General features: G+C 36.8%; 1 protein-coding gene and 1 long non-coding RNA gene across 5 annotated transcripts in view; both read right to left on the bottom strand.

Annotated features, from left to right (window-relative positions):
* LOC139138629 (uncharacterized) overlaps window positions 1–19,866 on the bottom strand; it is an 84,833-nt gene extending 64,967 nt beyond the window's left edge. The window contains exon 1 of the long non-coding RNA XR_011553648.1: window positions 19,374–19,866. This is a non-coding gene — a long non-coding RNA (uncharacterized lncRNA). The remainder of the gene's footprint in view (window positions 1–19,373) is intronic.
* A 271-nt stretch (window positions 19,867–20,137) lies between these two features.
* Window positions 20,138–25,633, bottom strand: part of LOC139138624 (zinc finger protein 850-like) — a 46,860-nt gene continuing 41,364 nt past the window's right edge. For all 4 annotated transcript variants that reach the window (XM_070707081.1, XM_070707078.1, XM_070707080.1 and 1 more), the window contains exon 2: window positions 20,138–23,696. In XM_070707081.1, coding sequence (XP_070563182.1) covers window positions 21,542–23,446 — 1,905 coding nt within the window. In that variant the 5' untranslated portion in view covers window positions 23,447–23,696 and the 3' untranslated portion in view covers window positions 20,138–21,541. The remainder of the gene's footprint in view (window positions 23,697–25,633) is intronic.

Raw genomic sequence — 25,633 nt, 5'->3', positions numbered from 1 at the left:
TGCTGTTGAGTATTGTAAATCTCTCCCGCCTGCTGAAAAGAATCAGTTGATTAGATGTGTTGAAGCAGACTTCACAGATAAGGTGTTACTGACAGGCATCCATGCTCTTGGCATTCTGGAAAAAAATATAATTACTCCTTACATGGACATGGTCACCTCCAAAATACATATCACGGATGCCCTGAAGAACTTTGGTCGTCTGCGAGACATGCTGGCTGAGTGGAGCAACGACTCTAGTGATTTGGTAAATGGTTCAGCACTTCTTTTTCCAAACTTTCCTCCAAAGAAGGACCACATCTATGATAAATTGTATGGAAAAAGAAGTGATGAAATAGAAGTAGCTGTTCTTCTATCCATTATCTGCACTGGTTTGCTAGCAGTCGTAGAAAGGCAGTTGGCAGATCAGTTACCAGGTGGTAGATTCTATGATGTATCTTCTGAAAATGTGTTTGCCAGGCTTGACAGATTACAGAAGAACATGCCAAATGCCAATAAGCTTACAGTCACCATGGAGGGAATCATACTATGGTCACACAATAAGACGTATGAATATTTGAATTCCCTGCAACTCAAAGAAAAGGAAGAATTGATACAGAAAGCACGTCAGAAATCTCCACAGATGTTGAAAGCCTACAGAGAAAGGAAAGAAATGGTACGCAATAAATGCAGAAAACAGCTGCAAGAAAAACGAAAACAGAAGTTAGCAAAGGACAGGAGAACAGCTGAAAGAAAAGAGAAAATAGTTGATGATATTTCAGCACAAGGAAGAGCATGTAAATCAAGGGAAGAACTTGAACTGAACATTGTTAGTATGACCGACAAAGAAACATTCTCATATCTGAAGGCACAAATTAGGTATCAGAAGAATATTCATGGTATCAAGAAGGGGACAGAGAGGCTTCATTACCAGTTCCAACATAAAGGAAAGAGCTTCACTGCGGAACAATTGAAGCAGAACCTACTAAGGATTCTGGATTGCGAAAGTGGACACAATGAGGAGGCTACACCAATTGTACCCGAAAATCCTGATAAAAAAGAAGAAAAACTGACTGCATTAAAAAGAAAGCTGACAGACAAAATTGGAAATCAAAGAAAGCAAAGAAAACAATAATGTGCAATTAATGTACAATGAATTCAGCAAATGAAACTTACAAAAGAAATGAAATATAGTTATTGAAATGTAAATATAAATAGTTATTTCAACAAAATTATGGTACATGAATACATATGTCACTCACCTGACTTTGTTTACATGGTAACAGGATACACTCATGAATATACCTGGTCAGTACCAACATCTTCAAAGTGCTTACATGTCTTTGCTTCATTTGGGGGTTTTATTTGAACTTAAGTCATTGAAATACATCAGTTATATCTGTGACAGCATGTTGATGATGGTGCAGTAAAATATGTTTATATTTGCATATTAAATGTTGCTAATTGCATAATTTCAGGACTTTACAATTTGACAATTTTTAAATGGCACTATTTGATTCAGCACTCCTTGAAATCCCTAAATCCAAAATTTGAAGTCTATAGAATGAACAGACATTGATTTACTTAAAATATGCATATATACTTAGTGGGATAATCGCAATCATACCAATCCATAATCCAATAACACTAGGTCAAAATTTGTAAGACAATAGTTGTAAACATAGACACAAAACAGCACAGAACAGACAGTAAATAGACGGTACACAAACAAAGTCAAATTCATGAAAGAAAGATGTATGGACCTCTGGCCAAAAGACCAAGAAGTGATGTCAGGTGTTTCGAAAATAGTAAGCGCATCCTGCCCCACATGTGGCAACCGCCATATATCAATCTGTAAGTCAAATAGGTAGTGGTCACTAACTAAGGCCCCATGTCACCGATGCCATCAGTGATCATTTGTCGAAGAGAGATATTGTATTTATCTACCAGCTTGCGATACCTGCCAAAAAAGCGTTTGAATGTAGAGACAAGTCTTGCTCTGGTGTAACCTTGATTTATCAGTTTGTAAGAGAGATGGCCTTTGTTTTTTCAGTGACCTCCGATATTCTGAGAAAACAATTTTTCTTTAAGAAAAGAAGTTAAGAAATAAGTTGTCAATCAATAATTGTACAAGGACAAGAGAAAACACATAATGCAAGTGTTCTATTCCTCTTCAAATGGATCCTTAAAATTTCAAAAAACTCCATTTTTCAGGATTAAAAAAATGTGGCAATTAAATAATTTAAAAATCCATATCTTCAAAAGTTCTCAGCCGATTTTGCTCATTCAAGCTTTGGTTTTCTTCTTACACTATTATCTATCCAGCTAAGTTACTTTTATAAAGTCATCATGCACTACCCCCCCCCCACCCCACGAGCGAGGTGATGTGTCCACGGAGTGGACATGCGTAATGCCGAACGAGCTTTACTTCTGCGAAATTAAGGGTGATTTGGCAAATGGACTTAACCTATCAAAGGCTACAATTTTTGACCAAAATTTTGGAAAAGCTGGAAAACATTGTCCAGGTCTGAAAAAAGTTGCAGGCTAAGTTCACTCAATAAAGGCAACAAAAGTTGACTTTGACACTCAAAGGGTTCATTGCTCTCACAATTCAACAATATGTCTGCAAAAGTTTTATTCCAATGGTATCATTCGATTGACTTGTAATCTGTTTACTAAAAGGCCAGGGATCAATACCCGCGATCAAGTTAATGCCGTTCACCTTTGACATTCACGGGCGGGATCGAATGTTTATGTCTTTGTAAATTACGGTCACGATTAGTGTGCACAGGGGGTTGTGAACAGGCCAATGTATTGACATGCAAACAACAGATTATACGTAACTGAATATAACGGCGAGACCAGTACACTGAGAAACAACGTTTCATGAAGCCTGCGATGCTTGTAGCAATAACAGGTGTACTTCAACTGCAATGACCTAGGTACAGCACGACGCAGCCTCAACTAACGACATTATTACGTTCCGAATAAGGCTTACCCGGGGGGGCGGGTGCGGGCTGCGACTATACAACCATTGCAGCTAAATAATAGCGTAGACGTCGTGCCATTGCCAAGATACTCTGCTATTTCCGATCGTTTCGTCTTCAGAACTACTAAAAGCCCTCTCACTAAAAAATAATTACGGTTTGAAATCGTTGAATTAATCGTAAATTAACACCGTGGTGCATTAATCTATAACCTTGTTTATAGAAATAATAAAATGTAACATCACCGATCATAAAAAACGTGATGTTGAAGAACATATTTCTTTGAATAGAAGACTACAGTGACTATTTTCTGTAAGTATAATCTATCTTATAGCAAACTTGCGAATCAAACATCTGAAGAGTTACTTCAACACTTTTGTTTTGTTCTACTTTTGTTAAAAAATTAGTCAAATTTCGAGTAAGTATCTGTACATTTTCGATATCTGTGCAGCGTAAATGTATCCATCCATCTAAAGACCATGATAAGTTCGCGACTGCATAAACCACAGGGTACAGGGGAAAGTCCCCTAGGGTGGGGAGGAAGGTGTCTTTTGTGCAACGGTTTACCTTTAAGTGATTTGATTTTATTAATTTTGACTGTGATATTTCAAATAAAGAGTTCAACTCTACACCGTCTGACTTCTTTATCGACAAGTCCTTATCTCTTCTCCAACTCGTGTATACACCACTGCAATGTAATTGCTCTGAAAACATTGCCAACTTAATAATCCGCTGTCCGTATCAGCAGATTAAGTGATTGAGTCAACACCACAGCCGTCCCACACGCATTAAAATAAGGAGACATATAGAGGGAGTGAATAAGTCTAACCCTAACCCTAACCCTAACCCCAACTTAAGACTAACCCTAACCCTAACCCTAACTTAAGCCCAACCCTAACCATCAGAAATACATACCAACAAACAAACAAACAAATAAATAAATAAACTGCTCTTTATTGACAAATATTAACAAAATAGCTTTTTGCTGTTATTTTATTAAAAATAACAAATAAACAAACACAAACACATACACACAAACAAACACAGACACAAATAAACAAGTACTAGCCCCCTGTGGGCATACTAGCAGTCACAGGGGCTCGAGCTGGGTAGTCTGCTCGCTTTTCGGCTCGATCTATCGATCCCGTAGTCAACATGCCGGCACTGCAACCTAAATGGGTGTTTTAATAGGTGGGCATATCGACTATGGGATCGATAGATCGAGCTGAAAATCGATCTATTTAGCAGACTACCTAGCTAAAGAGTACCTGTGCATGCGGCTCTGCACTGTGGTCGCCCCATCTAATTACATAGCTATGCGTGTCTTACCCCGGGGGGGGGGGTAACTCCCATAGATGGCTATACGGGGAGGGTCCGCGCGAAAGGGGTCGTTTTTTTCACTGTTTGGTATCAGAAAGGGTATACTTTTCACGAGGTGTTGGTATGAGAAAGGGTCCGGTTTTAAACACAAACTGACATTTGTTAAAAAATCATGCTGTCAACACTGGAAACCCATGTATCTACATCCCAGATCTACCATCAATATTTCAATACCATCAATTTTGTTGACTTTGCTAAGGCTTTCGACTCGGTATGGAGAGTTGGTCTTTTCCATAAACTTCTCAAAAATAACATTAATGGCAAATTATACAGACTTATAAAACACATGTACACCAACACAAAAATACACATCAAAACAAATAATTTTATCTCGCCCAGCCTGAAAGTTGAAAAAGGAGTAAAACAGGGCTGTGTTCTAAGTCCTAGTCTGTTCAATTTATATGTCAATGACTTGAAAACAAATCTAGACAAAGTAAATACTCAACCACCAGTGTTGAATAATACCCCAGTTAACTCATTATTTTACGCTGATGACCTAGTCTCAATCTCTATTTCAAAAGAAGGTTTGCAAAGGGAGTTAAATACACTACACACATTTTGCTCCAATTGGAAACTTGATGTTAATTTACAGAAAACCCAAGCAATTAATTTTAGTAAATCTCCTTTGGTAGATAAACACTTATTTAACTATGGTAGTACATGCATCAAATCTGTTAAGAGCTATACATACTTAGGACTGACTATTAAATCAAACGGTAGTTTTAGTGACACAATTACAAATTTGGCTGATAAAGCAGCAAAATCTTTGTATAGTTGAAAAAGGGTTTTATTGCACTACAAAAAGATAAAATTTTCCCTACATCTATTCAATGTTTTCATTAAACCTGTTTTACTGTATGGCTCAGAGATTGGGGACAAGATTCTATGGATTACAAGAAGTGGGATAAATCAGCAATTGAAAAAACTCACCTCAAATTTTGTAAGAACATTTTACAGTGTAATAGACAAGCTTGTAATGCCGCTGTGAGGGGTGAACTAGGACAATTCCCACTTCTACTTGAGATCAAACTTAATATTGTTAAACACTGGCTTCATAACGTACAACTGCCACATTGTATTCTTGCTAAGGAAGCTTTTCTGGAGCAAATGGTAAACAACACTAACAATAGATCCTGGATTAACAGTTTAAGTGCTTTGATTAAAGACAATGGAATGGACTTTCTCCTTGATAAAGTTCCATCACTTAAACACCACAAAGTTATAACTGGATTAATGAAAACAAATTTAACAAACAATTATGAAGTCTTTTGGAAAAATTTGATCACTGATGAAAATAGTAAACTAAGAATGTATGCCAAAATAAAACGTAATTTCAGATTAGAACCCTACTTAACATAGTTGCAAGGTGAGAAAAGAAAATTGCTCACCAAACTTCGCATTAGCAATCTTGATCTAGCAATTGAAAAAGGGAGACACACTGTTCCAAAAACCCCAATTACTGAAAGATACTGCAATCAGTGTAACACCAACAGTATTGAAGATGAAACACACTTTTTTATTAGTCTGTCAGAAATACAAAGTCCAAAGAAAGTACTTTTTCAGTAAAATCAATTTCCCAAACGACGATACTGAAAATCACCTTATTTCTCTACTAACAAAACAAGAGTTATCTTTTAATGAACAACTTGCAGATTATATTTTTACTTTATATAAACAAAGAAATACCTAGTTATATTTATTATTAGCGACTATTATTATACTGTAATACTTTATCTTTATTGAAGAAAATTTTAACTTATTTTTGTATCACACTTTTATTGCCACAAATGTGATGTAAATCCTATATTTACAAGCAAGCAATAAAAAATATTATTATTATTATTATATTTCCGATCTGTCGGTTTGACTGTTTGTACCCCTGGTACGCAAGGCGAGTGAGTCGTATCTGTATACGTATGGTATTGTATGGTATCAAATAGCTGTTGAAACGCAGCTATCTGTTGGCGGGGTAGCGTGAGTTGCTATGAGGGTCAAAGGTCAACCCCCCCACTCACGCTACCCCGCCAAGAGATAGCTGCCTTTCCACAACTAGGTATCAGAAAGGGTAGGGTTTTTGCTCAAAACTGGTATCACAACAGTTTGGGTTTCCATGTTCGTGCGGAGCTCCCCGTACTATTAGCCATGGAGTTACCCCCCCCCGGGGTGTCTAACATGTTGACATCGCAAATGTTTACCGATTCACACTGTAGCGCATCCTTTTTTGATTGACAGCTTGCGGACCTTTGTTGTGGCCGCTTGCCACGCAAGTTGAAGACAAAGAGAAATACATTCATCGACCAAAATCAGCTTTATTTATGCTCAAATCATAAAATTTTATCTATATATTCAATCACTAGACATTCATAGTGAGGTACATGTGCATGGACGCCTAAGTTTCTACGCCTGTGACCATTTTGGCATGATTTTTATGGAGCGATTGAGTGTGACGCCACCAAGGCCACGCTTTGCATGAACTTACTCCAACAGGGCAGCTTGCTTTTTATACCCAGCCCTGGCCTTTACTTAAAATATCTCAAAAATGATTCTTCATGAAGTTTCTGAGTTTACAGTATCAACTCAAGCTGTTTGGGGTAGTCATTAAGATTTATTCAAATTGACAGTGGTAAGATGTATGATATTTAATTTGTGAAGGTATACTTCTCAAGTTTTGTCAAAGAATGTTCTCAGCAATGTAGCAAGTTTCCCAGAGAAAAATGTATCGAAATTTTCAGATTTGTAATTTTTGGGGAATTTTCCGTATTTTTGGTCAAATCTTACATCTGTGGACGTAAATATGACAATGTTTTCAATAAAAAGAACAATTCCGAACAACAAGTGTGCTGAGTGCATGTGTCTTTTTTAATTTGGATCTGCCTTTTATTTTATTGTGTAAGTTCTATGATATAGGTTATTTATTGAATCCTGTACTTTTAGTTCTATATGTTCAATAGGATAGAAACCTACGGAACCTACATATTATTCTGTAGGTTCTGTAGGTCTATATAAATCAACCTATAGAACGTATAAAACTAAATGTATAGGTTGCTATAAATCAACCTATGGAACATTTTGAAATAACCTTTAGGTTTCCATAAATTAACCTATATCAAACCTATGAATAAAATATATAGGTTACTATTGTTAATATATAGAACCTATAGTTGTATGCTAATGATAAAGATATAGGGCTCCACCATAATTACAAAAGGTCATTTAATAAGTCCAGTAGTAATTAATGGACAGGATGTTGCCAAACATTTTTTTTGTTCTATTATAACACAGGCAGATTATCACCTGTACCATACTCCACAGAATTTGATGCTACGCTTCTGGATATTCTCCCTGAAAACAAAAATTCCATATGTATGCAAATTACCAAATAATTTAAATGATACCATTAAGTATTACAGCACTGTGAGATTAATATCAAATTTGATGCAGTATTTCTGGACATATCACGCTAATTAGGAAAGCTTATTAAATATTCATATCAAAATTTATTAATGTGACACTGATAAACGTCATCATTCACTGTCGAAGCAACATAAGTGCAACATTTGTACCAAGTTTTATGAAGTTTGATGAACTATTTCTTGACATAGTCTAATTACGAAAATTCATTAAATATACAAATCAGCAGTTAATTGACATGATACTGCTACATATTATTGCTCGTCATTACACTACTATAAGATCAGCATTTGTACCATGTTTCAACAAATTTGATGCAGCATTTCTAGACTTATAACACTGATTATAAAAGTTCATAAACTATGCAAATTAGCAATCAATTGACATATTACTCTCAATGTCTACACGCAGCATTACAGTACTGACAGATAAACATCTATACAAAGTTTCATCAAATTTGATGCAGTATATCTGAAGATATCACTCTAATTAGGAAAATTAATTTAATATGCAAATTAAAATTTATTAACAGGATATGTATTGACATCTTATTCACCGACAAAGCAATTTGAGCTGAACATCTCTAACAAGTTTCCTAGAATTTGTTGGACTATTTCTTGAGAAATCAGCCTAATTACGAAAATTCATTCAATATGCAAATAAGCAATTTATTGACATGATACTTTGTAATATCTTCATACAGTATTACAGTACAGACAGAGCAACATCTGTACCATCTTTCATAAAATTTAATGCACTTTCTCTTAATAGTCCACTATTAGGAAAGTTCATTAAAAATGCAAATTAATGTACATGATATTGCTAGTTGTCTTTGCATACTATAGTAGGACTGTGTCCTGAAGATTTGTGCAATGTTTGATTAAATTTGTTGCAGTATTCCAAGACATATCACATATCACCCTACTTACAAAAATTCATCAAAATATGCAAACTAGCAATTTATTAAAACAATTAATACTGACATATGTCATTATGTGCTATTGGTAATGTTTCATAGGTAAGGTCCGAGACTTATACCGGCTACAGTGATTGGTGTTTGCGGTCCAATAAGGTCCGCTTACAGCTTACTGACTGGCGGGACCCTAATTCTCTTAAGTCTCATTATCATGTGGTGATCACCTCACTTCTTCAAACCATTACCTCCACGTTCAGACAAATTGAAAGTGCTAAGGAAAAGGCAAGTTATTTCACGTTCAACATCAAGAACAACCGAGAGAAAAAGGAAATTGTCAAAGATCAAATGAGTACAGATATACAAATACATATTTTCAGGACTATTGGCGGTTTCCATTCCTCGTCTTCTTTCGCCGCTGCTGCTTCTTTTGCCTGGCGTTACAAAGCGGTACATCATTGAATGAACTTTATCAATAGTAAAGTGTAGAACAATATTTAGCCAAATAACAGATATGTCTCCTGAAAATACTTGGCTTGGGAGTCTCGGGAAATGAAAACATGAAGTATTGCTTCAAGCACAGTGCCTCAACATATGATTGTGATTCAAGTGATTATGCCATATGCCATAGACCTCGGTCTCTCCACACACCAACACGTTCAGATACGTGAGACTAAGAGTTAAGAACGATGTTTAGATCGGCCGAATATCGAATATATCTCCTGAAAAAGTTTGGCTAGGGAGGTCCGATCTAAATTACGGCTACATGTTGGCTAATTTAAAAAGTTTAGAACCATATTTATATCAGCTAATATCGGACATATCCCCTGAAAACTTTTGGCTGGGAAGGTCCGATCTAAATTAAACTGCGGCTACAAGTTGGCTAGTTTAGAAAGTATACTATTAGGCCTACATGTTAATTTCAGACTGTAGCTCGCTTGGGGATTCATGAAGGCGCGACGTAGGCTTTTTCTTTATTATGTGATAATATCGTCTAAGATGTCAAGTCAGATAGTTTCAGGAGCATGGGGCCATAGTGATCTAAAATGAATAATGTTATCGATATTATCCGAAAAAGTGTTTTGGGCATTCTTAAGAAACACACTTTTAATATTAGACTCCCCTAACTCAGAAGTTAGGATGATATTATCAATTTTATCCGATAAAATAGCGCCAATGGCACTTGATCACAACTGGCACATTGTGAAACTACTCTATCTCTGGGTACACCTGTACATGAAATACTGAATGGGTAGGTGCTGCGGGTTTGGAGTTTGTCAGTAAATGCACACAGAAAACAAAGTCCCGAAGTAGCGAATTCCAGCCATTTTCAAACCACACTGTTTGTCAGTGGGGTAAGCATATTCGCAAAAATCACATTTCCAGGCTAATAGACTATGTTTTACGAAATCACACGTCCTTATTACAAAATAAAACGATCTTTGTCTTTAAATCAATGCGCCAGTAAACAGGTCCAGCAGCGGGTTATGTCATCAAGTCTGTAATGTTAAGGGTCATAACAAATGTGAGAAATCTAAAACATTAAATATGTTGTTTTTTATCAATTTTATTACCAAAAGCGCATGAAAATCTCTGATACTTTGAATCAGCCATCCTGCATATTTGTAACATTCATGAAAACCTCATTTCTGTTCCACAACTCATTAAATAGTCCACAATGCAGGATTGGTGTACATTCCAAAACTACATATATGAAAGACCCCTAAAATCAATTAGTTAAAGGGGGGGGGGGGGGGGTTAGAAATTTCCCAAAACTATCTAACTGCTGCTCCGTTTGGCTCCATTTTCCGAATCGGAACCTTGGAATTAGTCTGAATATCTCTACCAAATATCAATGCAGTCTGTTCAGCGGTTTTTGACTTTTTGTCGTTTACGGAAAATGGACACTGTCCACCACCGGTTGAAGCTAACCCTATATCACAACTTCCAGATGTGATAGTGACCTATGGTCATTATGTTAAAAATACCGCCAATGGCGCTTGGACATTATGACCGCCTAGTATTATCGGCATTTATCAACAACCACACTCACTGTGAATTAGACAGACCACGAAGTCAATGAGCAACATATAGCTGAAAGACTATTTTTCACATTGCGATTTTACGCCCATTTTTATGAGAAAAGAGACATGTATATGTATATGGAGAAAAAGCAGAAGACATATTTGTAAATTGTTTGTTAAGTGACAATCATATATGCATCTCTTGAAATTTTGTGGTTATAAGGTATAACAGTAGTGTAAGAATAATGAGGTATGAATAAGTTAGTAAAGCTAAGTTGACAGTAATTAAGATTACAAAATTATACACTAAGCTGGGGAAATCTGATTGAAATAAATGTTGAAAATAGCAAAGTCATGGTCATCTTTTGTCTAATACCTTGTGTCAGTTCATGAACTTTACGTAAATCTTGCTATAGATTTGTTGCTAATGGGCAATAACTGTGTTTCAGATCATTTGAGAGCAATCTATCCATGAAAGGTTTAAATTGTAATATACTTCTATTTAAAGCAGAGAAACTTCTCAAATAATTTTTTCCCTGTAATTTGCTGTGAGAACACATGGACAGATGCTCAGGACTCTATGCTGGTGCTACCTTGATAACTAACCTACAACTTGTAACGTCATTGTCTAACCTGTTCACCCCAATTTCCTGTAGACAGGTCCACACTCTCCATTGATAACAATGGGTTTGGGCCGTACCATTGTAGTGAAAGACTGTAACATGTGAGGTTGTGGATACTTAATCTCTGGAATGTCAAAGTCTGTATATTGACTCAAGGATGTTTACTTAACAAATGCCTAGGGTCATCTCAAAAGTGAGAATCTAAACTATGAAATATGTTTTTTTTAATGCTTTTGATGCCCAAAAGACCATAGAAATCTCTTATACTTCGAATCAGCCATCCTGCATATTTCTAACATTCATCAAAACCTCATTTCTGTTCAACAACTCATAAAACAGTCCACAATGCAGGATTGGTGTACATTCCAAAACTACATATATGAAAGACCCCTAAAATCAATTAGATAAAAAGGGGGGTTAGAAATTTCCCAAAACTATCTAACCGGCACACCGTTTGGCTCCATTTTTCGGAATTGGAACCTTGGAACCAGTCTATGTATCGGTATCAAATATCAACGCAGTCTGTTCAGCAGTTTTTGACTTTTTGTCGTTTACGGAAATGGAAGACATCAAACACCGGTTGAAACCACCTCTATATCACAACTTCCAGTTGTGATAATAATCAGATAAAACAGCACGTCGGGCATCGGCCACTTCCAACCCCCTTTAATATTAGACTCAAACTTAGAAGTTTGATGATATTATCGATTTTATCTGAAAATATCCGATAAAACAGCATGTCGGCATAAGCCACTTCCCCACCTTTCTAATATTAGAAGGGTGGGGAGGTGACCGATGCCCGACATGCTGTTTTATTGGATAATATCAGATAAAATCAATAACATCGTCAAACTTCTAAGTTAGAGTCTAATATTAGAAGGCTGTGGAAGAGGACCCTATTAACACAGTTCTAAGGATAGTTGTAACTGATATACTATTGAAAGCAGTGAACTTACCACTGAGGTCAGGCTTACACAATTCCTCCCACATCCACATAAAACACATTCAAAAACATGGGGGCCGGGGGCACCGACGTCCTCTGTACCTCCTTACTGTTTATTATTTGCCATAAATGTGAAATTTGGCAAAAAGTCAAATTGTTTGGACATAAATGAAAGTTATTTGAACTGGTTGGTTACTGCTCAAGCATAAGTTCAAGTGTGGATTCTAAGTATCAACAACCTTGATATGTGTGAAAGTGAATTAAGAATAAGAGATGACTCAATAGGATCAACAATCTCTAAAACAGGAAATGGTGAACTAATATGATACAGAAGGGGAGAAAATTTAGCCACAAACTATTGTAATTAATGGACAATGGCTAATCTAAACCAAATTACTTAAACTGGATTGTTGGCATTGATTACACATGTATTTATTGTCCATCAAATAGAAAAGAAATTTGGGCCATTAACTAAAAAACATTTGCTTGTTACACTCACCACACTTGTACTTAGTATTTGGAGTGTACACCTATCTACAATACAATGATAAAAAGTTTGGACTCTGTAGGTCAACAGTGCATCTTTAATGTATGAGACTAAATACGCTAATACCCCTCAAGTATGTATAGGCCAAAAACAATATTTAATTTTGAATTATGTAGTGCAGGGAAGGACATACAATATGGTGAAAAGCAAACTATAAACTGAATATACAATTATATGCAAATGTTGTTTTACAGTCATGAGTATCTGGTGTGTGCCGAGAGACAAATATTAAAATTGGACAGTATCATCCTGACCACAGTTTGTCTGACTGGTTGTTTCCTTCCGATTTCCTGACATGGTGATAGGTACAAAATATTATGTTATTCACGATAGTTATACAACGTAGCTTGAATTTTTTCAAGTAGAACTGATCACGAGTTTTACATGTAAGATAACTTTCTCATAAACTGTAAATTCCGGCTTCTGGCAGCTCAAACGTCGCAATACTATATTTTTTGATATAATATGGAGTGACTTGCACACATATGCAATATGCAGTGACAGTCGATATATTCATAGTAAGAGTCTACTACATTCAAGCATAGTGATGTTGACAACTACATACATGCCAATGCACGATTTCAAAGTAACCATGAGGAAATTCTAATGGTCTTTTAGTGGAAATATAGGTATTAAACGACAGTGAAACAAACAACATTAGTTATCGTGACCTTGCTTAAGTGCAATCTCGGATCATGTATGATCTGATGATCATGCCAAATTACCATGTCAGATTATGCCATGATTCTGAAGTGCGCGTAAATCGGTCAACATAAGGGACCGTTCAGTTTTACGGCCGGGGTGGGGGGCCGGCAAAATCCAGGGGGGGGGTCATCGTAATTTGGAATCCGCAAAGGGGGGTCATCGCTTTTTCACTGGTAGGAAAGGGGGTCACCACATTTTCAAAAACATAATACCAACAATAAAGTTCACTTTATGCCATGGCCATGATCGACCCTCTTTACCGGCGGGCCGCCTTCGGCGGCCCACTGCAATAAATATACATTATGTATTACCCATGACCCTTTTAACGGGCAGACGCCTTTGGTGGCCCACTCCAATTAGGTTTACTTCATGCAATGGCCATGATCGACCCTCTTTACCGGCGGGCCGCCTGCGGCGGCCCACTACAATAAATTGACTTTATGTAATACCCCACGGCAATCTTACCATAAAATTCCCAATTGAAGCCGCGGCTTGTATTAGAAACATTTTTGAGGGACCCCTGGGATCACGCACTGAATAATGGTAATGGCCGCGCGCCTTCAGGGGCCCTGTCCAGTAAAGTCTACTTTATGCAATAGCCATGATCGACCCTCTTTACCGGCGTGCCACCTTTGGTGGCCCACTAGAATAAAGTTGACTTTACGTAATGGCACATGACATGGAGGTAGAAGGATAGAGCGTTCCCTCGCTCTCACCCAGCTATTAGTACGGGCCGCCGGTGGGATTGCCTCGCTAAAGCAATGGCTTCGCCGGTCGGGTGAGTACCGAGTACCGAGGCCATCATTTTTCAGTCTATCGAAGGAGCGTTTCGTGCCAAAAAATACATGACAGCAACAAAAGTACCATCACTGTGAACTTCATATTTACAAAATATCATCAAATAAACTCTTAAAACTTAAAACGTCAAAATTCGCACAAGACCGAGAAACAAGATCGCGTGGGTTTGATTTTTCAAAGTCCTTGCAAAACTAAACAAGCTAACTTATTATATGCGCATGCGCATATTAAGGGGAGACCCATTTGATTTCAAGAAGGGTATGCAGGAAGTGGGTATGGGAACTTTTTTTTGGTAAGAGAGACAGCATTTTTAGTCCCCACGGACACCGTCCGGGGGGACTTATAGGTTTGGTCATGTCCGTGCGTGTGTGCGTCCGTGCGTGCGTGCGTGTGTGCGTCCGTCCGTCCGTCCGTCCGTTCACGCAGATATCTCAGAGATGCAAGAAGCGAATTCATTCAAACTTGGTACAAGGATTACTTCATATGTCATACAGATGCACGTCAATTTGTTTTGTGATACGATCCAATATGGCCGCCAGGCGGCCTTTTTATTACGATTTTTTCATGTACAGAGCCATAACTCAGACATGTTTCAACCGATTTTATTCAAAGTTGGTACAAGGACATTGACCAATGTCATAGATATGCACGTAATTTTGTTTTGTGATACGATCCAATATGGCCGCCAGGCGGCCATTTTATTACGATTTTTTCATGTACAGAGCCATAACTCAGACATGTTTCAACCGATTTTATTCAAAGTTGGTACAAGGACATTGACCAATGTCATAGATATGCATGTCAATTTGTTTTGTGATACGATCCAATATGGCTGCTGTGTGGCCATTTTGTTACAATTTTTTCATATGCAGAGGCATAACTCAGGCATATCTCAACCGATTTTATTCAAAGTTGGTACAAGGACATTGACCTATGTCTTACATATGTACGTCGATTTGTTATGTGATACGATCCAATATGGCTGCTAGGCAGCCATTTTATTACGATGTTTTCATGTACAGAGCAATAACTCAGACATGTTTCAATGGATTTTATTCAAAGTTGGTACAAGGAGATTGACTAATGTCATACATAAGCATGTCAATTTGTTATGTGATACGATCCAATATGGCTGCCTTTCGGCCATTTTGTTACGATTTTTTCATGTCGAGGGCCATAATACTCTAAGGCATATCTTAACCGATTTTATTCAAAGTTGGTACAAGGACATTAACCTATGTCATACATATGTATGTCAATTTGTTTCTTGATATGATCCAATATGGCTGCATGGCAGCCATTTTGTTACAATTTTTTCGTGCCCTTAGCCAAAACTTGGGCATGTCTCAACTAATTTTATTCACCGATTTTATTCAAACTTAGTACAAGGACATTGACCTATGTCATACATATGCACATTGATTTGTTTTATGATACAATCCAATATGGCCGCCGTGTGGCCATTTTTTTCTGATTTTTTCATGTCTGGAACCATAACTCAGACATGTATCAAGCAAATTTATTCAGAGTTGGTACAAGGACATTGACTTATTTATACATATGTATGTCGATTGGTTTCACGAGATGGTCCAATATGGCCACATGGTAGCAATTTTGTTATGGTTGTTTCATGTCGAGAGCCATAACTCTGGCAAGTCTCAACTGATCTTATTCAAAGTTGGTACATGTACATTGACTTACGTCATACATATATATGTTGATTTTTTAAACAGTAAGATCAAATATCGCTGCATGGCGGGTGATTTTGTTACAATTTCAGATGTACAGAGCCATAACTCAGAAGTATTTCCACCAGTATCATTCAAAGTTGGTACAAGGACATTGACATTTCATACATATGCTCTCAATTGTTTCTCACGTCATGTGCAGTATGACAGTAGCAGCAACATGTCAATTATTGAAGTTTCGTAAGTAGGCTGATATGTCAAGAAATACGTACTGCATCAAATTCATGAAACTTTATACAGATGTTAACTGATGTTAAGGTCACATGCTTTAACATTGAAAAAGACATTTATCAGTGTCATTTTAATTAATTTGTAATTGCATAAGTAATGAACTTTCCTAATTAATTAGGGTGATATAGCCACAAATTAATACAACGTCAAATGTGATGAAACTTGATACAGATGTTGATCTCATAGTGTTGTAAATCTGCATCAAACTTTATGCAATATGGTACCAGTGATAATCTGTCAAGTGTTAGAATTGTATGCAAAAATGTTTTGCAACATCCTGTTGATTAATTCCTAGTTGACTCATTTTATGAACTTTAGGATGGTGGCCTACATTGGTTTTATGTTTTCATCACCATGGAACTCATTCTTGGCCATTGAGCGCCATCTGTATCAAAGTATTTTTATCACAGACCTAATTAATGAAGAGGACTCTATCCTCTTAGGACATGTAATCAAAGTACCCATTAACAAGTGGGGACTGTGTCATCAACGATGACTTGTTTTATTCAACTGTCAGACCTGCATCAATTTTTAATCAAATGGAGTAGCAGTGCATTTTTCAAATTTAAGGCCAGTGTTTCACATATCACAGGATGGTTTTATATATTCATTTACATTCCAACAAATGAAAACAAAAGGGAAAGTCTAGTATATATACAACTTTAAATTACAGAACACTTTTTTGGCAAATCAACTATGATCAGTACTATACCTGCTTTTCTTTAAAACAGTCAATTCCTTTTAAGTTCTCAGGGGAGGTGTTATCTTTTGTGGTCAGAGAAACAAGGCTCACACGTTGTATTTCATTATATTTGTTGTTCCTCAATTTTTCATCGTCAACTTGTGATCTTTCTAACATATTCGTATGAGAGAATAATGTATTGGTTTTAACACTAGTTTATTGACTCCTGTCTTGTGTTTTAAATTTTCACAATTTACAGAAGTCAAATAGTCCCATAAAGATATTGCCTGTACCATTGAGATATTGCAACAGAAATCCTGAAATATGATTTCTTGGGTCAGAAAAGGGAAGGAAAACATAGAGTGCACTGAGGTGTAAAGTAGTGAAATGCTTATATCATAAGTGCTGGGAAAAAAAAACACATAAGAATTGCTTGTGGTAAAAACATTTGCCCTGCCTGTGGCAGCATGCTAGCAAGCAATACATGAGAATGAAGTTTCCAAAATTTTGCTCTTTTCAACTGCATTGTGACAGTTCCTTTTTATTTCTGTCTGTTATGAGAATTTTTTTTTCTCAAGCCATTACAGGCTTAATTTTTTTCTTTTATTTCACCTGGTGACATTTTTTTTTCTCAAAATCCTCCATACCCCCCCCCCCCCGAAATCAAGTGGTTCTCCCCTAAGTGAGCCCCTGACGTGTACGGGCCAGTGGATTACTTCCTCAGTAGAACTGATATGCCTGCCGGTATACCGGTGTTTATCGCCTACGGAGGCCATCATTCTTCAGGCGATCAAAGGCGCCTTTTGTACCAAAAAATACACGACAGCCGCAAAAGTGCATCACTGTCAACTTCATAACTATAGAACATATTGAAATACACAGTGAAACGTTCACAACGTAAAAAATGTGCCCAGACCGAGAAACAAGATGGCGTCCAATTCGATCAGACTCAGATTTTGTCCTAAAGTTGTGCGCATGCAAGACGGTAGCTTTAACGAAAGCGAGTCAAAATCAAGTAAATATAAAATAAAAATGGATAAAAATATTGTTTAAAAATAATACAAGGCATGTATCACCAATTTTTGAACATTTCTGATGGCATTTCAACTATACGAAGACCCATGCCAAACATCACATTAATCAAATCAGCGGTGTTGAGGAAAAATTGAAAATAGTGGTTTTCAGAAAAAAGCTAAAAAAGTGACTTTCAAATTCAATCAAAAAAAGAAAAAAGACCGTTTGAGATACATGCCCGAGTGACCACAAGACCAAATTTCAGAAAAAGTTACTGAAGCGTTTCTGAGATACCTGCGTCCACAGCATACAGCCCACTATGTTGGCCATATTGGGCCGCGCCATCACATTAGTACCTTGTGCCCACAGGGCACAAAGTACTAAAAATCATAGCAGACCTTGTTTTGTGCTAAATAAGTTTATTTTAATGCTAACATTGATGCAGAACTTATGGAAAAGCTAAAGCCAATGTTTATGTCAAATGTTAACATGCAAAACTTGTATAAATGTTAGACAATATTATCCGATAGTACCTAAAGTGCCATGTGCTGGGATCCTGTGGGGATTATAACTTACATCATACGTAGAAAGCGTTTTGTTTGCTGGTTGCCAGTCCCTCCTTTTTTGACCAGTGTTTACTTTAAACATTATGATGAGAAGCACCAATGTTTTGTATAGCATACAGATACACAGGTGTGGATAAACACATTTCTTTGTTATTTTTACTTCCATACAATGTTTCTCATGCATTTTTGGCGGCGGTTGGGGAGATAAAAAATCAATGAAAAACTTGTTGTATGCCTTACTATACCAGCCTCTGATGTATCCAATGCAATTGTCTTGTAACCAAATCCAGCATTCAATGTGACAAATGCATAGTCATCTATACATAGAGAACATATATACCAAATTTACCCACACTTTGGAGTAACCATACAGAAATGTCTGGCAAACTTCATTTATTGTACTACTTTTAGTTGCTTCAGGGCATTTGGAATAGTGAAAATAAGATATTTTTTATTTACCAGCTGTAATTTATTCAAATATAATTTCCTGAAGTATATGAGAAAGTTTTATTGAAAGAAATAAACACTTTGACAGTCTAAACTCTGCCAAGTCATACACAAGATTACAACATTTCTAAAACGGTGACCATAGGAAAAAAATACTATTATACAAAAACTACTAATATATCCAAAATTTTGATGTTTGTCTTTTGTTACAATTACTAGTTCTATGTCAAATCATTTCTATCACACAATAACTTCTGTACATTGGATAGGAATACATTTTTATATGTAAATGTCCTTTTGTAAAAAGGTCATGACTGAAGAATTAATAAACATTAAAAGAAAGTTTAATTATGTTTGAAAATAAAAAGTAGCTAAAACCTATATTTGAATCATTTTAACCCTTTCACCACCATGGTTTGAACCAAAGTAAACCATTGTTTTCTAAGGTCAAGTTGGAACTCTAGAGAGGGAAATGGGGTGACAGGGTTAAGGGAAGAATAGAATAGACATGTGACCAACCAATAAAACAAAATAGATATTTGGTCTTGAATCATGATTCTTATTCCTCAAGATTAACCTGAAACAAAAACGGTTTAACACTTATTTTGATTGTCCTTTCTTGCATGAATAAAGAGTTTCGAAATGCCAGTAGGAAACAATACTCATTACATTCACAGATTTCACAGATGCACATTTTCTCAGATTACTTGACTTATAAAAGCTTTTGGCATATACCTAGCATTCACATGGTCTTTCATCTGTATTGATAGGTGTTTGTTATAACATTGTGCCTAAATCTGATACTGATTTTAAAGAGAATCTTTTTTAAGTATATCTAAACATTTCACAACGTCCTTTGGATTAAAATAGTATCTGAATTCTCATTTTCATTCGACAGGAATGAATTCTCATCACTCACTCTCAATTACAAATATGGATAAGAAACAAATGTTAACCACATCCATTGCAAGCAAATGGTCCTCAATTGAAATGGATTTTTTGCGATTCCCAATGACTTTGTTTTACTGAATTCTTTGCATTGAAATGGTTTTCCACCAATTGAGATACCTGTTCAACTGGATTTGTTGTTTAACCACTTTCTTTTGTATACATGGTCAGGCTTGAAATTAGCGGTATATCGCATCCACAGACGACCAACTTTTCTCTGGGGCTACCAAAATCCATGAAATGGTAGCCAACATGGACTACCAAAGCCTGGGACCTGAAATTCAGTCAGTACTTGGCATGCCATGTCTGGTCTGTCACTCTGGAATGAGCTAAATGCAGTCAAACTCAGCTGTGCAAATTACGAAGACGAAACAAAGTTTCAATATCTGAACTGACGTACTTGAATAACAGGCACAGGACATGATGGCCAATGAAAACGCATTTTCGTTGTATTTTGATCATAATGTATCAATCACAATTACACAGAATTATGCCTCCTCCCTACAGAAGGGCCATGGTCTATTTTTAGCCCTACTTTTTGTCTTAGTGCTGAGGTCGTGTTGTTGTCATGACGACTATCACAATTTGCATACAACTCTGAGAGTGAAACAGGCTGTCAATAGGTCAACAAACATTTAAATATCACTATCGTCCATTATACCTGTTTCCTTGCGTATTAAAGGTGTGCAAGTATTCACATCAAATAACTAGAAAATTCACTTCATGGGCAGAATCTTGAAAAATAGTTTTTTCTTGTTTGGTTAACGAAAAAAGATACTTCTGAACTAAAATATGCATGGGCTACCAGCCATTGTCACCGGGCTACCAACTTCAGAAAATGGTAGCCCAAGTGGACTACCAGGGAAAAAAGTTAATTTCGAGTCCTGGTGGTTTTACATCTGTATGGATATTTTTGTTACTCTTCAGCTTGGTGTGATGGCTTCAAGTTTCATAACATTCTTTGCATTATGGTTTTTCACAAAGGATTCTGATGTGGCTATTACAGTGGCTTTTCTGTATAAAAAACTGCCATATTATTTGAATTCAAATGGCCTTTATTTCACCTGTGTGAACTAATGTGTGTGTCTTCAGTATTCACTTTACCTACATATTTTACCACACTCTTTGCAGTGTAATGGTTTTCACCTGTGGATTAGAATGTGGCTATTCAAATGGCTCTTCTGTACAAAGGTTTTACCACATTCTTAGCACTAAAGGGTATTTCACCTGTGTAGATTAGAAAGTGCCTGTTCAAATCAGTTTTCAATACAAATGTGTTACCACATTCTCTGCACTGGAATGTTTTTTTCGTCTGTGGATCATAAAGTTGTTTTTCAAATGGCTTTTCTCTACAAATGTTTTACCACATTCTTTGCACTCAAATAGCTTTTCTCTAGAATGCCTTCTCGTATGCTTCTTCATTGCACTTTGCTGTGTAAATATTTTACCACATTCTATGCACTGAAATAGTCTTTCATCTGTGTGGATTCTAGTGTGAGTATTTAGTGCTGATTTGTGCATAAACATTTTATCACAATCTTTGCATTGAAACAGTTTTTCATCTGTATGAATTTTCATCTGTGTTCAAATTGCCTTTCCTACAAATGTTTTACCACATTCTTTGCATTCAAAGGGTCTTCACCTGTGTGGATTAGAAAGTGCTTGTTCAAATCGCTTTTCTTTACAAATTTTTTACCACATACTTTGCATTCAAAAGGTTTATCATTTGTGTGAATTAGAATGTGCCTTTTCAAACTGCTTTTCTGTGCAAATGTTTTACCACATACTTTGCATTCAAAAGGTTTATCATTTGTGTGAATTAGAATGTGCCTTTTCAAATTGCTTTTCTGTACAAATGTTTTACCACATTTTTTGCATTCAAATGGCTTTTCACCAGTATGAATTCTATTGTGTACATACAGTGCTCTGCGATCTCTGAACCTTTTACCACATACTTTGCATTCAAATGGCCTTTCACCAGTATGAATTCTATTGTGTACATTCAGTACTCTGCGATCTCTGAACCTTTTGCCACATTCTTTGCATTCAAATGGTTTTTCACCCCTGTGCATTAAAAGGTGCCTGTTCAAATTGCTTTTCTGTACAAATGCTTTACCACATTCTTTGCATTCAAATGGTTTTTTATCTGTATGAATTAGAATGTGGCTTTTCAAATGGCTTTTCTGAGCAAATGTTTTACCACATTCTTTGCATTCAAATGGTTTTTTATCTGTATGAATTAGAATGTGGCTTTTCAAATGGCTTTTCTGTACAAATGTTTTACCACATGTTTTGCATTCAAATGGCTTTTCACCAGTATGAATTCTATTGTGTACATACAGTGCTCTGCGATCTCTGAACCTTTTACCACATACTTTGCATTCAAATGGCCTTTCACCAGTATGAATTCTATTGTGTACATTCAGTGCTCTGCGATCTCTGAACCTTTTACCACATTCTTTGCATTCAAATGTTTTTTTATCTGTATGAATTAGAATGTGGCTTTTCAAATAGCTTTTCTGAGCAAATGTTTTACCAAATTCTTTGCATTCAAACGGTTTTTCATCTGTGTGAATTAGAATGTGCTTCTTCAAATGTATTTTCAATCCACCGCGATCTCTGGACATTTTACCACATTCTTTGCATTCAAATGGTTTTTCACCTGTGTGGAATAAAAGGTGCCTGTTCAAATCGCTTTTCTGTACAAATGTTTTACCACATACTTTGCATTCAAATGGTCTTTCAACAGTATGAATTCTTTTGTGTTGATTCAGTGCACTGCGATCTCTGAACCTTTTACCACATTCTTTGCATTCAACACATTTTTCACCTGTGTGCATTAAAAGGTGCCTGTTCAAATTGCTTTTCTGTACAAATGTTTTACCACATACTTTGCATTCAAATGGTTTTTCACCTGTGTGCACTAGAATGTGGCTTTCCAAATAGCTTTTTCGTACAAATGTTTTACCACATACTTTGCATTCAAATGGCCTTTCACCAGTATGAATTCTTTTGTGTACATTCAGTGCGCTGCAACCTCTGAACCTTTTACCACATTCTTTGCATCCAAATGGCTTTTCACCAGTATGAATTGGTTTGTGTATATTCAGAGAGCCACAACCTCTGAACCTTTTACCACATTCTTTGCATTCAACACATTTTTCACCTGTGTGGATTAAAAGGTGCCTATTCAAATCGCTTTTCCGTGCGAATGTTTTACCACATTCTTCACATCGAAAGGGTCCATCAGCATTGTGGATTAGAAAGTGTCTATTCAGATGCTTTTGCTGTATATGTGTTTTCCCACATTCTTTGCATTCATATGGATGTGTATCCAGTGTGCTTTGACCTCTGACCATTTCATAACATTCTTTGCATTCAAAATCTTTATCATCAAAAGGTTTTTCATCCATGTGGATTCTAATGTGGCTCTTCAAATTGCTTTGCTTCACAAATATTTCACCACAATCTTTGCATCCAGAGGATTGTTCACCTGTGTGCATTCTGATGTGATTTTCAAAACTGTCTTGACTTGATATTGTTCCAGAACATTCTTTGCATCCAAATGGTCTGGTGTGGACTCAGATGTGATTCCTCAGATCTTAGTCTTGCAAAAGTTTTCCCACATTCATTGCACTAACGTCTTGCCTTTGGATGTAGTTCTGTTCTCAATGGGTCATGTTTCTCATCACAAGGCTTGTTTCTTCACTTGGATCAGGGCGTGAGTGATAAGGGACACATCTGCAAATAGAACTTTTAGAAGGAAAGGAGAAGGAAAACTTAAGTATGACAAGTTATCATTGTTACAGTCCCACTTGTTCATGGGTACTTTGATTACGAGTCCCCTTCATTACGCTAATATGCAGATAAGAATGGACAGTAATATTGATCTAAATGTTGCCACATTTGTGCAATTGGTTTGTAAAATAGTCGCAATCATACCAATCCATAATCCAATAACACTAGGTCAGAATTCGTAATACAATAGATGTAAACATAGACACAAAACAACACAGAACAGACAGTAAATAGCAGGGCATAAGATTTAAAAAGTGCTGGTGAGCTGAAAATCACTCTCCTAAAATTATCTGCGGGAGTGTTACGAGAGTGATAAAACTACTCTCCTGAAATGCATAGGGAGAGTGAAGCAAATAAAATGAATTATGAAATCGTTAATTGTGTCTTGTGCATTCTACTTGAGAATATATATTTTTAGGTTTTTTTCTGATTTTTTGTTTTTGTTATATTTGTTTGTTATAGGAACTTAAGGTAAGTATTATTATAGTAAGAACCAGTATCGATCACTGGACAAGTCACACAACATACAGACAACTTACTGTGCTATGATATAACACCATCGATGTAGCACTCTGTAATTAACATTATTTCTAACCACCTCTTAGCTATTTACAATCTACGATGATCATTTTCTGTTGACGAGATAATTTTTTCTTTTTATCTCTTCAGAATGTTTTTACATACTTCACAATTTTCTCTTGTTGCACTCCTCTCAGAACGGCTACTTTTGAAGTTCGATATCGCGATGCTCTTTTGTTTGCAAGTCTGGTTTTCGTCCGAGTGCTCATGGGTTGAATGAGATTAACAATGGCGGCGGATACAAACGCTTCCCTTGCATAGAGAGAGAAAAGTAGGCTTTGCTTAAGTTTACAAGCGTGGCTGAGCACATTGTGTACCTAGGCTAGGTGGGTGTGCTCGAAAACGAAGATCAATGCAAGTTTTGGATTCAAAATCGGCTATTTTCGGCGGAGAAACTGCACGCCGTATTTCCGAGGAGGTTTTCATAGTACGCATATGAGCGCGGCGATCGTACGTGATCAAGGTCTTCAAATTTTTCTCCAAACTGCATATTCAATTCTTGTCGAAATCTCTGTGCTCTTAATTCATCGCGAATACGGTTCTTCCTAATTATGCAGTCAGCCAAACACTTTTCAAGAAAATGAGTACGAACAAATGAGGGACAATCGCAAAATAATGATAATCGTGTTCAATGAATTGCCTGTATGATCTATGGGTATGGGAGCCCCTGCTCAAGACAGGTGCCATTCGTCGTGGTTGCGTACACTGTACAGACGTCGCATATAAAGCAACACAATTTGATGAGTTTTACTAGCTACGGCCACGGCCAATCCCTTGTAGGGACTGTGTGTTTTATGGAACGCGAATGCATATACATGTATAGCAAAGCTTAGAAAATAGAAGACACGGTACAGGCACACGTACACATGGCCTTTGTTTCTCTTGTTCATATGTTGGCTACAATTTAATCAATTTTTACAAAAATGAAGCTGAAGGCTGTAGCCTGTCATTCGGATGATGAACACGTGCTCAGACGCCAGTTTTTTTGCAGTGCATTCATCCTGTGAACATGTCGCAGTCCTGTCAAAGTTGCCACGCAAGCGGAAAATCGTTAGCGTGGATTTTGATTTGCGCAAGCGCTAGGCGAGCGGAGTGATCGCTCGTCTCAAATCTCATGCCCTGAAATAGGTGGTACACAAAGTCAAATCCATAAAGAAAGATATATGGACCTCTGGCCAAAAGACCAAGAAGTGATGTCAGGTGTTCCGAAAATAGTAACCGCGTTCTGCCCCACATGTGGCACCCGCCATCTGTAAGTCAATAAGGTAGAGGTCACTATCTATGGCCCAATGTCACTGATGCCATCAGCGATC

The sequence above is a fragment of the Ptychodera flava genome, chromosome 8 (assembly GCF_041260155.1).
Source record: "Ptychodera flava strain L36383 chromosome 8, AS_Pfla_20210202, whole genome shotgun sequence".
In the NCBI taxonomy this organism is placed as follows: domain Eukaryota; kingdom Metazoa; phylum Hemichordata; class Enteropneusta; family Ptychoderidae; genus Ptychodera; species Ptychodera flava.
The sequence above is the reverse complement of the archived record's forward strand: the minus strand, read 5'-3'. Positions and strand labels throughout refer to the sequence as shown.